The 16,894-nt window shown below is 38.3% G+C and overlaps 1 protein-coding gene across 6 annotated transcripts in view; it reads right to left on the reverse strand.

Moving 5' to 3' along the window:
• Window positions 1-16,894, reverse strand: part of RUNX1T1 (RUNX1 partner transcriptional co-repressor 1) — a 109,973-nt gene that overhangs the window by 42,941 nt on the left and 50,138 nt on the right. For 5 of the 6 annotated variants that reach the window (XM_052703357.1, XM_052703356.1, XM_052703355.1 and 2 more), the window contains 3 exons: window positions 7,019-7,156; window positions 3,157-3,398; window positions 1,300-1,389 (listed from right to left, as the gene is read on the reverse strand). In XM_052703357.1, coding sequence (XP_052559317.1) covers window positions 1,300-1,389; window positions 3,157-3,398; window positions 7,019-7,156 — 470 coding nt within the window. Of the gene's footprint in view, window positions 1-1,299; window positions 1,390-3,156; window positions 3,399-7,018; window positions 7,157-8,858; window positions 8,986-16,894 lie in introns of those variants that run through there. The other variant, XM_052703360.1, reaches the window with a different exon arrangement.

A 16,894-nucleotide genomic window follows, 5' to 3' on the forward strand; every position in this document is an offset into this window, starting at 1 on the left:
TCACACTCTTGCTGTGTGCAGTCAGATGGGTAAGAAGAAAAAAACAAAAGTACAAATACTCAGTTGATGTGCAGCTCTCCCCCTCCCAAAGTAGATTTACGGGATCCATATTTAGAACTGCAAGAACACAAGCACATAGCACACAGCACTTCCCTGGTCAGAGGCTTGCAGGCAGAGTGATAAACTCTTTAGTGCCAGCTTCTAACAAGCTTCTGGCACCAAAGTCAATTAATTCTGAAGTGGCTTTTAAAAGGAAAACAAACTAGATGCCATGAAAATAAACCAGAATGATTTAAGCAGGAATATTAGAGTTGATACAACTGCAAGTAGGAGAGTGTATTCCATTATGAAAAGAAAGCATCTGGCAATGTACCAAGGTAACAGCTATACTATCTGCATAAAGCCCATCTGACAGAGCTAACCATGAAGGGGAAAACATGAAAACAAACCCTTTGAGAATACTGGTGCTTCAGGACAACAGAATTGCTAGGAACAGTTAGACTCACTGAATAAAATAACACTAACTGCCCATCTACGTGCTGACAATGAAGGCCCAAACAGGAGAGCAATAAATACCTCACTTCTACGGCAAAACGAGAATTGAATGCACCACACTCTGCGAATGCAACATGACCTCGGCCATTCATAGGAGGTAGATACTGACAGGTGAGCAAACTTCCTGACCTCACAGAAGACTTTTACTTTCCTGGTTTCTATTATGCACATTAATCTGATACATTCTATTGACTGGCTTTTGCATGAGGTTTTATTTTGTCTTTCTTACAGCATATGCGTAAGTCCTTAGTAAGACATCTTGTTTGCACTGGTGAATGGACCAGAAGAGAAAGATCAGCCTTTTACTTGTACAGCAGTGTCACAGTCTCACTGTGTACGAACGTTAAGCAGCACATTAGAAGAATGCTGGAATTAGGAATTCCTGACATCCCTGTTCTTTGCACCATGCAAAAATTTGCAAAAAAATCTAGTTTGGTAGAAGCACAAGGCATTATTATGTTTATAATCCAAAGTCTGAAGCACAGTTGGTAAAACTTCTGTATCTAAAAACCAAAAACATAAAACAAACAAAAATGATTACAGAATTAGAGAACTGACAGCTGCAAACAGACAAACTATATCCTCAAATGCAATGCCATCCACAGTGCTATGGGAAGAAGCCTTTAAATGTTGTTCATTTTCCCAACTCTCTTAAAAAAAAAAAAAAAAATCCTGTAACACACATCTGTGACCTAGCAACAATATGGTTTGAAATACTTTCCAGATCACTGAACTGTGCAATACCTTTAAAAATGGGATGACAAAAGGTCGCAGTGGGAAGTTAGTAGCTTCTTGCAGTTTGGAATGAAATTCTTCAATTGTCAAAGTAGAATTCTGTTGAGAAAAAAATTCTTTCTTGGTGACAAAATAATGAAAACACTTAGCAAGATAAACAGTAACCAAAGCACTTTAAAATTGCTTAATACCTTGTTCTTGATACAGATAAGAGGATAAAGAAAAGCATGCCACATATTAAATTATTACCTTATAAAGATACTCAAAGAGAACCTTCAGCATCTCCAGCATTCAGTGCCTGTTGCTTAGCATATGGTTTAAACTCTCATGCACTAAGCATGGAAATATTTTCAGATGTCAAACTCCAGTTAAAGTTGCTTTTCTCAATATTTTTTTTAAATTTTTATTTTCTCTTAGTGCTTCTTGTATTTATTTTCCCAGTACAGATGTGATAATTAACATGCAAACACATACCAAAAAATACTCGTTTTTAAAGGCAAGTTTCTCTTTGTTTGATGAGGAAAATTGCTCACTGTACTGATCAGAGAGTTGCTTATTACACCTTACTGCACCAGTAAACTGTGATGGGAAGTCATTGCTTTGTGACTAAGGACATAAGCATGAAGTCTACATCCTGCACAAGTTTAGCCATGGGAATAGTAATACATGACCATTCTCAAGGAAAAGTTCCTAGTTTGCTCATTAGGGCTCAGGTGAAATTTAGCAACGCAGGAATCATTTGTAAATAACAAAGGTTTTACTGAAATCAAATGATTTTATGAAAACCAAAGGCGGGCAGATGCACCCAAAGCTGTCTTTACTTTCTTTACTCCACCAGTTCACACACCTTTTCACAGAAAGCCACACAGCATGCAAAACCATACTAAATAGGCATTTTGGATGTGGAAGCAAATGTAGAGTGAGACGTAACTGAAGTTCCACTACCCAAGTTAACCTTCCTTTTAACATAGACTTGAGTGAATGAGTTTCACTGCTTTTCAGGTAGTGTTTTGTGAAAATACAAATGGAGGCCACCTGAGCCCTCGTACTAAACAGTGCTGGCAGTCTTTGCTTCAAATGAAGTCAATGGCAACTGCAGCTGCTCAAAACAGATGTATGTTAGAGCACCGCAACAGCATTTTTCCTGGTACATGTAATTATTGCTGAAGGAGATACATGAGAGACAACAATGTCTGGCAGAGGGAAGACTTTAATGAGAATAAAAAGAATCCTGGGCCAGATTCACAACAGTTTGCCTATAAAATAGCAGCCCAACCTGACAGTTGTAGATGAGAAAAACCTGAAATTATCATTCAGACATATAATCACATAATCTTATAAATAATGTGTCTTTAAGTAGCATCAATACCTGTTCAGGGCCCTCATTGCTGGATTCAACGAATACTGAGAAAAGGTTTTCGACTGCATAAACACAGCCCAATTATATTAATCTCATCCTCTTAGACAGTATTCTGCTGCTACATGTATAGTGGCACTCTTTTTTACCCAGTTAATTACACTAGGCAAACCAAAACAGATTTTACTGCATTATATAATTCGGGCTGTGTCTACTTCAGGGCTGCCAACAGTAAGAGCAAAAGCCCTTTCACATCATTTGGTTGTAACACCACACTGGCTACAATTCTAGTCTGTATCCAGTTGAGAATAGCTGCCACTTATGGATGGACAGACAAGTTACTTGTGCTAGATCTGGGGCAAGATCTTTATGCTTACATGTTTGGTGTCCTTGAAGTATGGAATAAGTCATATATGTAACACACTCTTGTATATAATAAGCATTTCAAGCATAAAAGAGGTAAACGGAGAGAAAAAATTACAGTTATTGTATCATTGGTTTTTGCTTACCACAAGTCCTAGCACAAGGGTACGCACTCTCTCCCCAATCTCTGGTGAAATGTCATTGCCAAACTGCTGTAAGGTTGTAAGAAATCTCTTCAGTTTGCTGAGCTGCCTAGCTCCACAAGCTGGCGGTAACTGCTGGTTAGCCAGAGAAGAGGAAGAGGAAGAGGACGGCCCATTGCTAAAGCCATTAGGAGGAGATGGAGCTCCATTTAACGCTGTTGGTGAATGGCTTGTGCCATTGGTTACTGGAAGAGAAAGAGAAGAGAGGGTAAAATAAAGAGAACAATGGAGATAGAAGGAAAACAGCTTAAAATTTTCTGTGCTTGACCTCAAAATTAATTGAGTTGCATGATCTACTTGTGACAGAGCAACAGACCACAGTTTAAATCCATTTCATAGTATCTGGTACTGAACACTGTACGGACTGGAAGTAACAACCTGTCACACAGTCCCCCCAAAGATCTCCTGAACTGAAATGAAAACCATTATTTGAATACCACAAACAATCAACAACATAAAAGAGAGAGAAAGAGAGTGAGAGAGAGAAAAACTAGAAACAGAGAAAGAGCATGAGCACGTATATGACTGAAAACAACAAAAAAAAAAACTGTTCTTTGGGGTAGAAAAAAATGTGCAGACATATTTCATGAAGCCTCAGTTTATCTCTGAATATTTTTACTCGTGTTTTGTACACACAACTGACAGCTGTGTTTATAAAACAGGACTTGCATGTTTTAACCTTACACCACCCAATGAGAAGGTTATTTTTTCTGATACAGATTTCCTAGCTGCTAACATATGGAGCACACTAAGCTGTTTGTGCAGGTACAAATGGTGCCATCCTAGCTGTGGCCCAGAGTTTTGCAGCTAGGACACTAAACTGCAAGAAGACTTCTCAGAGACCACAAGGAAATTACTCTGCTTTTCATGTGTCAGTATAGTATCTCTAAAAAGTATAGCAAAGCATTCTCCTCCTGTTGCAAGGTTGCAACCTTGACAACAACCATTTCTGGCCACCGTTTTAGTTTGATTCTTATCCGTACTCCAGAATAGAGCACAGAATCAAACTGAGGACATCTTTTTCCACCCCGGTTACAGCAGCACAGGCTCTTGAGTCCAACTAGGCAAAATGACAGTGAATGACAAGCAAAATAATGGCTCCCTATGAACAAAAATGCACAAATGCACTTGGAAGCATGGGCAGGCAGCACACAAGTATACCCAGCAGCAGCTACTCAGCTGGCTATTGCCTTGGGCAAATTTGTTGGCTCCTGATTAGGGAGTCAGTTAGAAATCATTTGTTGTGGTATCACTCACTTGGTGCAATCTGTCTCCCTACTCCAAAGCACCAAGACATTAATTTATATCACTGCACACCATAAGACACCACAAATCAGGAACTTAACTACAATAAAACTGCAGAATGATAGTAGCTTAATTTGCTTCCTATTTGAAAGCACATGAAAAGCGAACATCTTGAAGAACTTTTCATCTTTGTTAATGACTAACATCTTTGAAGCCAAACATCCCTTTTCTATTTGTCACTTTCTCCAACAATCATCTCTCTTTTTTTTAGCAAGTAACTCCTTTTTGAGGATGGACACGTACTGATTATCACAGCCCTTCTTTTAAAGGGGTTCTTGCCCCACTGATTGAAGGGCCTTTATGGTGGTAATATGAAAAGCAGCAATCTGAGCAGCTACCTAGTTTCTATCTAGTTTTTATCTAGTTTTGTTTGCCTCATCTAGTTGAGTGGTCTAGGGAAAACAAGAACTGGAAAAAGCAGAAATAGAAAGGAGCTGGACTCTCAAAGTTCAGCTCCAAGCTGCGCTAAGTGCAGCAGCAGAGTGAGATACATGAGTAAAATACATGGTGGTTGCAAGGAAATTGCATAGCCAAACTCATCATACCATGAATTCAGTAAATTAGGACTGGGAAGAATATGTCCTGCTCTACCCTCACGCAATCCAGTAATTCAGTCACTGCCCCTAGTGATGGGGCTAAGATCAAGAAAGTAGAGAACTACAGGGTTCATTCTCTAGGATAGATACGATGAGGAGAGCGACGGACCAAATTCCTCCCTCAACAAAATAAACAAAGAAATATTCCCCAAAAGCAGCTGCTTCAAAACAACTTGCATTTGCAATAGTCCGCCCAGTACTGATGATTTTATCTCTCTATAATGTCTGAATTTGCCAACTGGCAAAGACATCTATGTTATTGTAAAACATAGCCATGTTATTAATGAAGTAAAATTTAGCATTTAGAATTTCAACAAACTAATATATTTTAAGAGTTTTCAATAGTCTAAAACAAAGCAAACAAGTGTACTCTTGACAAGAAAGCAAGCGTGCACTTCTTAGCCTACAGGCATTCTCACTGCAGTAGCAGTAAGCGTAACAAGCACTCAAACAGAAGTGGCTTTTTAGTATCCAAGCTGGAACTGCTAAGGCTGAACTCCAAAATCTGATGGTGTAAAATGCATTTAAAATTAGATCTTTAGACTTTTGGACTTCATAAATAGCTAAAACAACAGCAGCAAAAACAACCAAAAACAGTTATGGTTCACACACCTTCCAACAATATCCAGAAAATCTAGTGAGTATGCTCAACTGAGGACTGTAAGAAAAGAAAAGAACATGGTCTCATTCCTTTTATCACTTCCCAAGATCATCCAGAACTGTGCTAAGCACATTAGACTGAAAGGCTTAATCTGCAAGAGCCTCATCCAGCAAAAAAAAAAAACCTCAGAACAGTTTAACTTCAGAGCAGTTCCTAGGATGATTCAGGTGCTGGAGTTAAACAAAACAAACAGATCTTTGCAAGATCAGGGTCACTGGGTTAAATCTAAGTTTATGCAAAGAGTTGGCACAAATGCTCCTCACTGTTTAAGTCTGATGTAAATCCTCAGGACAGGGTTCACTGGGATAAGTGGTACAAAGGCTTCCAGCTGGCCTTGTGCACAGAGGTGAATTTTAAGAAAGGCATTTAACAGGCAGCAAGAGGCTAAAAAGATATAGGCAAGACAAATAGAAGATGCTGCCGTCATTCTGTTTAGGCATATGTATTCTACTGTTCTAAAAATGTTTTATTTAAAATGTGAAATGTAAACACATTCTCATGTTTATACTATTACGAGGCAGTAAAAAAGAGACCAAAAAAAATTGCAGCTAAATCTTAGTAAGAGAAACGTGGATCATTTCATGACTGTGAAAAGAATAGTCCAGACAACATGCCAGATCGCAATCTCAGCTACGCTGATATGAATGCAGAGAAACTCCACCACGACTGGTAGAGCTTCCCAAGTGTTTACATCAGCAAACTGAGACAGAGAGGTGGTTCCAGATTAGAAATCTCAAGACAAAACAACAAAACGCCTTTATTTTTGCTTTTATATCACTACTAACTAGAAATTATATAGCACTTCATTCAATCATTAGTGGGATAAACTATTTTCTTTAAGAATAACCCCCACTTTAAATATATAAACAAAGCCCTAAACAATAACTACCGAATTTTATACACAAAAGTGAACAGAATCTCTTAAACTGTACAACAAAACAGCTAAGAGTTTCCTGCATTTCTCAGAGGACTGATCTAAGCATAAATTGACATGGGAAAGAGTATTCTCTGTTCTTTGACACTACGCTCAAATAACAGGGAAATTACCACAGCTCAGAGCTGAACACCTTAACAGACTAAAGATCCGTTAACCTGCTGTGATCTTACATTTGTTTAATTACTTATCACAGTATCATCAAATGCTGCTGCAGCCCTTGCATACAGGTTTTCCTTCACACACGTTAGTTTCTTACATACAGAAAGAAAGAATAAGGAAGAATAGGAAGAAAATAATTCTAATTACACGTTGTGGGCGTGAATGAACTCGTTCTTGGAGCTCCTTGGGTAGTGGGAGGAGGTGGCATTGTTGGAGGCGTCAGCCTGGATTGTGTCTTCACATCCACAGGTGAGTCTGGCATTGTGGAATGCTTCTCAGTGCGATCTGTAACACACCATAGGAACACACTATTTTATTTCCCCAAGAACATCCGCTCTGAAACAAAAGCTTAAAAGCAAAAGCAGGAAGTGAGACATTTCAGCACCTGCTGCAAAACATTACACCTGGTTATCTATTCCAGTGTGCACCAGCAGAATTGCATCATCTGAACCTTACTTAAGAAGGTGCAGCATAGATGAGAAGACCTCATTTGTAGCAGTGCTGTATTATCTTTTGTTTTTCATTTCTAGCATGTGCAGATGCTGCCTCCAAAGCACTCCTGGAAGTGCAATAATGCCACCTCCCTTCAATGTCAGCCAGGAGGAAAAAGGAGATGAAGAAACAGGAAAGTAATAAATCCCCTTACAACAATCCTTACAGGAGTATAAGCAGAAGCTCTTTAGTACAGGTGAGATATTGGGCTGAAGGATACTGGTTGAAGGCAGCTCTTGTCATGCCTTTGTAAGCAACGAGAGATACTTATGTTAAATACCAGTGCCTCCCGGATGACTTTGCCACCATGCCCCTGGATATTCTCACATTCCCATCAAGAATAAACATGTCAAAATGATAAGTCAATTGCCAACCATACAAATAAATAAATAAATAAATAAATAAAGCATAACATTTTAAAATTTACATCTTTACACATTAAGAACAACTGTAATGTTCAAAACCTGTAAGACATGAAAAACAACAACAAAAGGAAAAACAGGCAGAAAACCTAACAGTTCCCTTGCAAGTAAAAAGCTAGTAGATATTTCATATACGTGCTACAGAAACATCTTTTTGGATCATTCTGTGTTAAAGTTGATGTGGAGGGAAAAAAAAAAAAGATAAATAAATAAACAGGAATATAAAACCATCCACATCCTTGTGCTTCATTTATCGAAAATGGGCAAAAAGAGACAACATTTACCAGCGGATAGCAAAAGTAACACAATAGCTTAGTGGGCCATCTTGAGTGAAGATGAAGCTTAGCTTTAAATGGACATGAGTCTTGCATACCTTCTTCTGGGGTTAGGATTATTGTTTTGTTTTTTACAGACTGTCCTATACAAGGCTTCATGTGCTCCATTAAGCTGTGTAGCCAAAAAGCGTCACCACTATTGGGTTAACAGATGAATTTGCCGTTTCAATTTACAACAATGGTAAAGCCAGGAATGTTTTACAAATTCTGCTGCTTGACTTTGAGAACGTGTATCTTGTTAGAACAGAGAATTAAAGTTCACAGGGAAAAGAAAAAAAATTATATAAGGTCTTGCATGTGAGAGAGACTAAATGCCCTTTATGAAGGAGCAGTGTGTTTTTAAAAGCCTCAAAAATTTAATTATCAGAACTTTAATTTATCAGAAGAAGAGGGAGAGAAAACAATGAGGGATACAGGTACAGTAGAAAAGGATCTGCAGTTTGGATCTCAGATTAGCTAACCTCAGTAGCATAGGGAACAGTATCCAAAATCCAAATATTAAGTATCACGCACAGGTAAGGTTTGATTTGCAAATCAAGAGATAGTACATTACTACATGCTGAAAAACAAAAGTAGGTTTTAAAATATATTTCTATACAAAATTTCCTTTCCACATCACTACACTCAAACAGTTAAGTCTATATCTTCAACAAGCCATTCATTTAATATAAAGAACTACAAAAACTAGTCTTGAAATGTTAATTGCTTCCTTAATAGCTGAATTCATCTCGCACTCACCTCAACCAACCTCAGCAACAGGGGAATAAATAGCTTTCAGCTCATGTTGCAACAGAGGGAAAGAGGCACAGCAGTAAGCCTGAGCCCTCCTAAATAAAGGCAAATATTTCTGCCATGCCAAGAAAGGAGAGAGAAAGGGAGGCTTGCCAGAGCTGGTGGGGAGATAACAGTGGGAACTGCTGGTCCATCTGGTTTTCATTCTGCTAACACTCACGCTGAACTGTTAAGGAAGGCAGTCCAGGTACACAGATTTGAAGCATGTGGGAGCGCAGACACAGGCAGGGAGGAGATGGAGGTGGGTGGAAGAAAGAGTGAGAGAAACCAAACCCTGCTCAGCTGCTGCTCGCGCCGAGCAGGCACAGGCTGTATCCCACAGCTCAGCTGCTGGGAACTAAAAGCGAGCTGAAACCAGCACTGTAACCAGCCGCACCTCTCCTGCTCCCGATCCGCATTGTTCCAAAATTAGGTCTGTTCCCAAAGGCTCAGATCAGAGGGGGGAACACTTTTCCCAAGAGCTGGAGATATTTTGTTACTTAAATTGAAAGCTGTAGTGGGAAATAGTGTGTGGGTTGGCTCTCCAACTGCAGATAGTCACCGCTGCCATCAAGCTGGTTTTATTCCCTTCAAAACTGTCTGCTGCCCTATTTGCAGACCACTGACATTATCACTACTTTTCATATACCTCTGCTCTGATATTAGGTTTTACTTTTTCTAATCACCTTTCTTTGTGAAGAAATAGATAAACAAAAACAATTTGACAGGCCACAGATGTCCCCCTGTCCCCTGCAAAGCCATACAACCCATCCTGCTACTGTACAATGGCAGACTTTTATTTCTGCTAGTCCATAAGCACTCCAGCAAAGTGTTCTGTAAGGAGATAAAAGACTTGCTTTCAAGCTCATCACAGAACACTTCAAACCAAGGTACTATATTGTCTTGTCCGAATAGAGAGATGGGGAGGAAAAGAAAAAAAAAAAAAAAAAAGGAAAATTTTGTGTAAGTATGGTATAAAATGCAAAACTTTTCCATGTGCTTGGAAACAGCCCTGAAAAGCATCCTGCCCCACTGTTCTCTCATACTTCCCATCTTTCTAGCCTCTTCAGTAGCAAAGCTCCTGCAGGAGCCTCTATGTCCTTTCTGCTGGTGTTTCTCTGCTCCTCACCTCTGTGACAGATTCCCCAGCTCCTGCAGAAGATGCACATCACTGCACCGGATGCTCTGCACCCAGCTCTATCCCAGCACCCAGCTTGGAGGACCTCAGCTGCCAAAGTTTTCAGAAGAAGGCTTCTTGGAGATGGAGTGGTGAAGGAGCACACAGCAGAGCTGCCAGTCTCTGTCACCTGAACTCACAAAGCTTGTAATGTCTGAAAAACAGCCTAGAACCTCACCTCCTACAAATCATTATTAATTTAATTTAAAACAAAACAAAACAATTTTTTAAACTCTAATTGTTGAAAAGTAACCCGAAAATATGCAAGCTAAAATCAAAGCAGTATTTAAATTGCATTTATTCATGAGCCAGGTTGCCCCTAAATCTTGTTATATGAGAGGTTTCACATTTTTAAGAGCAGCTCTCTGTGGTTATTCTGCTAACTGTATATTCAGAGGTGATGAAGGGATGGGAGGGGTAGATGGAATCCTGCAAAAGGAAAAACTGCATCATTTATGAGTGAAATCCTGCCTGTTCCAGACTTCAGGTACATCTGCCCTCTAACACAGGAGCATATTTCTTGAGCTTTGCCTAAAATTTGGAAGAGCTTTAAGGGAAACATCTCTTAAAATCACTTAATTTCTTGAATTCCAAATATGTTTATGTTCTCGTGTCAAAACAAACTCCTCATTTGCAAAGCAGCCTTTGCTATTTTTTTCTGTCGGAATCTGACATTCCAAATAATAATCCCAAATTAGGAGAGATGTGATAGAAAATTGCTCACAACATCATCCATTTCAGTGTGCCGGCTGCATATACAGAGACAGTAACTTGTTTCAGATGCAAAGACTTCTTCTATAGACAGAAACCTTCTAAGCAGTGATGAAGTCAGACTCCTTAGCCTAGTTCTCATAAAATTGGGCTGAAACCAGAGGTCCTCCAAACCAAAGAGAAAAGGAGACATCTGCAATTCATTCTTCACTACTTGCTGCAATCAATTCAGGATGGAAATAGATGGTGAAATAATGGGCTAGTCCTAATCCATACACACAACCCTCTGGTGCAGTGAGAGACTTAGAATAAATTCAGAAAATATGTTTCAAGTATGCAGAGATCTACTGCATTTGCTTTGGATTATACTGAAAAAAAAATTCTGAAATATACATTCTTGAATCTCTTTTACAGCAAAGAGTGAAGAACTGTGACTTTACCACAGAAATATTTTGCTCCATTTAAAATTAAAGAATGTTGTAAAACCAGCTTTAAATTACGATATTTCTTCTGCGGATTTCTTGGTTCGTGAAACCATACAGTTCTTGTCATTCATACAGTTTTTATGGGAGGAGTTATTTTTATCACTATTACTTAGATGTTAGGTGAATGTTGATATTTGCCGTAAACCTGGCCAACTTCTGAAGGTAAATGTGGACGACACAAAGTAAAAAGTGCAAGAGCAAGAGCAAAAAGAGATGTGCATGTATTCAAACTGATTTACTTTACTTCCTGTAGCCTCAATGATTTAGTCCTTTTTTAAAACAAGGCAGGCTTTCATATATGGCAACGTTTCAGCTCATGTGGCATGCTTCCAAGTCTAACGCATCAAGGAAAGCTGATGTATGGAACAAAATATGGAATATATAAATACTTTACTGATACCATTTCAATAGCCAATTCAACGTCAAGCATTTCAAGGGGTGGTGTGTTTTCAATTTCCTTTTTTAAATGAAAAAAAGTATGGTATAATATGCTGTGGCATTTATTTTACTTTTAGTTAGAGCAAACAGTTCCAGATGTATATCCAGGCATGAAAGATACTTAAAAGACGCTCTATATTGATTGTACAGTACTCACTACTTCTGTGCCAACACATTAAAAATAAGAATAAAAAACCTGCCAAATTAGAAGCGTCCATTGTCTTGATTCCTTTAAACTCACAGAAAGCACAAATCCTTCATGTGACACAAGACTAGAACCTGCCCCTTCTACTCAAATTATATAAATTGAGACCTAAATCTGTACCATTTAAAAGTGAAGGTTGTTGCTGAGTTGACGCTGGACTAATCCTCAATGTTTTGAGTGTGATGACATAGAATTTGCAAGCAGATAACAGACTTTGAGTCCCAGAAGTCTCTACCCAGACTCTCCGCAGACTGTGAGTCTCTGTAGAAATGAAATGGGTGGCAGAAAAACATCAGTCTATCGAAGAGGAAAAGCTACATAGCTCTTCCATCCATAATGTTAACACAATATGGTCACTGAAAAACCTTCCCTCTGAAAGATCTTCACCCAAAGTCAGCAATAGACACCACAAGGCCATGTTCAAGGCATTGTGAGGCTCCAGGCATATCACTACCAGAGTGTGACAATGAAATGAAGATCAGGGAGCAATGCCTCACATCACACTGAGAACTACATTGCAAGGTAACTCTCCTGGCTGAAAAGGACTCGCTTGATATAAGCCTTAATATATATAGCCAGTCCCTACTTCTGTGAAAAAATGAGATTTACAATGCAGCCATAAAAAACAACACTAGGATAACTTCACAGGTCAAGCATGCCTCAGACTTGTTTGAGGTCAAGCCTTCACTCACTAATCTCTCAGCCTTTTTGACTGCTCTTTAATGAATAAACAAGAACCTAAATAGAATGGATGTTTCTGTGCTATGAATGACCAATCTCAAATGGATAATATGGGTAATAACTTCCTATCAGCACCAGATGCATACATGCTATCGGCCTAGAAAGAAAACACTGCCTGGTTTCAGGTCTCCAGTGGAAAGCTTTTCCTCCCCACGCAATATCGGAAAGCAGCTCACACACTTGGACTCTATCTTCTGGAACAAAACGTCACCCACAAGCTTTATCCCCAAGGAAAGAAGATGCAGTGTTAGTGATAGCAGCACACAGTTATGTTTTCAAGATGACGTAACATTTCACTGTTTCTTCTTCACTACCAGTAGGAAGTTCACATGATGACCCTTGTGCAAGAGCAATATCACAACTTTTGCTGCTGTCTTATCTTGGTTCTTTTCTGCTCAGATATTGAACATTTCATATCACCAGCTATTATTCAGAATAAATGAAAGCATATTCAGTTTATCCACTTCTTGTCATTTAGTATGCAGAAGCACAAAGAAATCTTGCATCCTGGGAGTTCACTATAGTTATCTCAGACTAAGTTATCAGAACTTTCTTCAGATGTGCTAAAAAAAGCAATGAGAATAATGTAATCTCCACTCTGCCTCTCAAAACCTGAAAAGGGAATTTTGTGAAACTGTTCTAGCAGGAAGAATTTATGTATCATGAAAACTAGGTGAATGATAGCCCATACTTCGCAACATGTTCTTAATCCATAATGGTATATATACTGATTAATCATACTGTCATGACACCACCCAAAAAAAATCATTCCTTTTCGTTTCAATTCCCTAGAATGAAGTGCTTTCAAAACCAAACAAATAAAACAAAACAAAAAAGCTTTATAATGGCTTAGAAAGCGAAGGCCAGATAGTTAAATAAGCAATGCATGAGTTCAATCTCAAGGTTGAGACAAAAAGAACTATGTCTTGACTTTGCTTGGACATACTAATTTGTCCTGAAATAAACAAATTCACCTTGCCGTTTCATTTTATTTATAAAAAAAAAAAAAAAGGAAAAAGAATTTGGCTTTCCTCTCATTTAACAATTTGACACGTTTTGACAGTTCCAAAAGTAACATAAATTCACTTTTATTTAAGAATTAAAAACTGAATACTGGCAAAAGTGTATACTACTTTTCTCCTTCCCCTTCAGACCTTACCATGTAAAATCATAGGGAAGAACACAGGCTAAATGAAGATCAGCTACCACCCTAAAAGTTTATGAAGCACTTCAGCAAGAACAGACAAGCAAAACTGGACAAACTGTGGCAGCAGCAGCTGCCCATCATTTGTAGTATAAAGTCTGGAAGTCTCCTTCTCACCGCTGAATGCATACATGCTGGTCAGCCCGCACTGAAAGTCAGGATAATGTAGATTTATTTTAAATACCCCACCAAGCATTACAAAAACACATATATGTATGTATAATTAATGCACTTAGAAAGTTAATATTCCCAGATCTTTTACCAAAATGTTATTTTCCTCACTGTGTTTCCTGGATCTTTTCAACTTTGTTTTTCTTGACAAACTACCAAACTGAGAACTATGATTTTGAGTGTCTTTTTTTCTTTTAAGGTAACAAAAACAATTTCAAAACCAGACCACTGAGTATTGAGGCACAAAACAAATGAAGAAGTACACACTATCTTCAAGCTGCAAAATAAAGAACAAAAAGAACAACAGAAAGAAACATAGGCCAAATCCACTCCCTGGCCTCCCCGGTGAGCACAGAGAGGACAACTCCTTCACATTATCAGGCCTTTCCACATTAGCAAGCTCCCAGTTTTCTGCTCCTACTTTATAGAGAAAATCAGGGGTTTTAACGCAAGGATTCCCAAAGGCTCATCTACAAGTAATTCAGCTCCTATTGTTAGCAACTTCGTGGGGAAAACAATCTCTGTCATGACTGCATGTTATTTGATAAACTACAGATGAAGTCAAACTGATAGCTAAGAAACTCAAATACCATCAGCATTAAATGTGGTGTAGTTTATACTCTCTTACATACCCTGTCATAATTTGCACATGTTATTCCCACCTTCAGAAAGAATAAAACTTTTTTTTTTTCCCAAATGTCAGCTAAGATTTCCAGGCTTGCTCCCTTTAATCCAAAGTCTGTAAAATCCAAAATTAACAGCAAACTGTTTGTTATACACCGCTAAAAGTCTGAAGCAAAATAAGTCCAACTCCCTCCATTTTAATGCACTTATGCAATATTAAAAAAAAAAAAGAGAGAGTGAGAGAGAGTGTAAGGAGAGTGTAAGGCATAGTTATACTCATTTTAGAGAAGTCCTAGGAGAGTGCTGATGCCAGGATTCCATTAAATTTAACTAGAACTGAAGTCTCTAATACAATTTCAGAGTAGATAAAGTAATCTAAAATAAGCTATTTAGATTCAAGACAACATTAGGTGTTAAACTATTCTGCCAGCAAAAAAACTTATTGCAGCCATACTATTAAAAAGCTTCATTTGTATTTATAAAACATGCCATAAGTAATTTATGCTTGTAAAGAATGATATACTGGTGTAGGAGTGGACATTTTTCCATGGTTAAACATCTAAACAGATGACATAGGAACTACTGAGAAGGTAGTAGATATACATTTGTTTGCTCATGAGGAATTTGCCATACACAAGTCAAGATCTGGTTGGATAAGGACTGATGTTGACCACTCCAGGACAGAATATTTCTCAATGGGAGAATCAAGCTCCAAAATCCCCCTTTTATCACACTGCACAGCTCCTCTTGTCTAGGAACTTAATTCTTCTCTGTGGTATTACAAACAACAGCAAGTTTGTTCTCTTATGCCTGGTGTACACAAGACCATAGCAATAAGGCAGATCAGGTGGGTGGCAAAAATTCTGAACTGCTTTCCAAATATGAGTACTACTCTGTTTTAGGAAGGATGCCTAATTTCTATCACCTAGCACAGACAGCTAAATTAGAAGATAAGACTCCCTCTATAATCACCGAAAAGAAGAAAGACTCAGAGCCTCTAATTCATCAAGCCAGATATTAATCCATCAGTGAAAAATGTATGTTAAAACAGCGTTCCCCTAAGAGCCACTGGAGGCTGCCATTGTTATTTTCTTACTACTGCTGGTGATGGAAGTGGAGCTGCAGAGCAAAAGACCATCTCAGTATCATCCAGTGACAGTCTCTAAGTAGTGCGACTTACTATCCTAATCAGGACTTTGGCATTTATGGAAATAAACACTCTGAGAGACTATTATTTCACATCACCAAATGATGCCATTAACGACATCTTGTGTTTACATGACCGACTGCCTAGATAGAGTGTGAGAAAATAGTATTAGTTTCAAGCCAGTTTCTCCTGGATGTTGCATGTCACACCAACTGTGTTTTATTCTGGGCACTGGATCATGCCTGAAAGCTGCAGTAGAGTGTGCGGGAGGGGGGAAAGAGATTCTTGGACTTTACATGAAATTAAGATCTTCCATCTCAATGAGGTGATACTACCTTTTGGCAACGAAGCTCACAAGAAAAAAAGGTTTCCATTAATAAAGGCATGTTTCAAAACAATTGTCTGGCCTAAAACAATATACTTAAGTATTAATATCAAATAATATAAGCACACAAAGGAAGGGGGGAAAGGAAGTAGCTTATGTACATCACACCAACACAAAACCAGCCTGCACTTCCTGCAGTGAATTCTCACAAATACAAACTGGCACAGAAATCAGGTTAGCTCCCTCAGGAAGAGAGGTGCTGGGTAAGCCTTTTAGACCTCAGCTTTAAAAAAGTCAGGAATATCCATTGAACTTTAGATTATGATTACGGTTAAACCAGTAGAGATCAATTCACTGCAATTATATGCAACTTTTCCAGGCATTAACCGTTATAATACTTTTAAGTCTTGCAGCAAAAACAAAAACAAAAAACAAAAAAACTTTCAACCTTGTTTTATCCATCTTTGTACTTAAATTTTAAATATCAGACCGGAAAAAAAAAAGAAAAAAAAATCACATGGCTGAAGACTGAAGAAAAAAAATCAATAACTACTATAGAAATCACAGGAAAAATTAGCAAAATATTAAAACAATTTCAGATATCACAACGTTACCATGTTTGACAGTTGTACAAAACACTCTGTTTCATGTGCAGCAGATTCACATGAAAGGTATTTGTTTTTCTCAACAAACACATAAGAACAATGGTTTCTACATTTACAGGACCTGTCCTCATTTTCTTCAAGCCAGTCAAACCCACAGTTTAAACTAAGTC

Source organism: Tympanuchus pallidicinctus, unplaced genomic scaffold, assembly GCF_026119805.1.
Source record: "Tympanuchus pallidicinctus isolate F22 unplaced genomic scaffold, pur_lepc_1.0 scaffold5, whole genome shotgun sequence".
Classification (NCBI taxonomy): domain Eukaryota; kingdom Metazoa; phylum Chordata; class Aves; order Galliformes; family Phasianidae; genus Tympanuchus; species Tympanuchus pallidicinctus.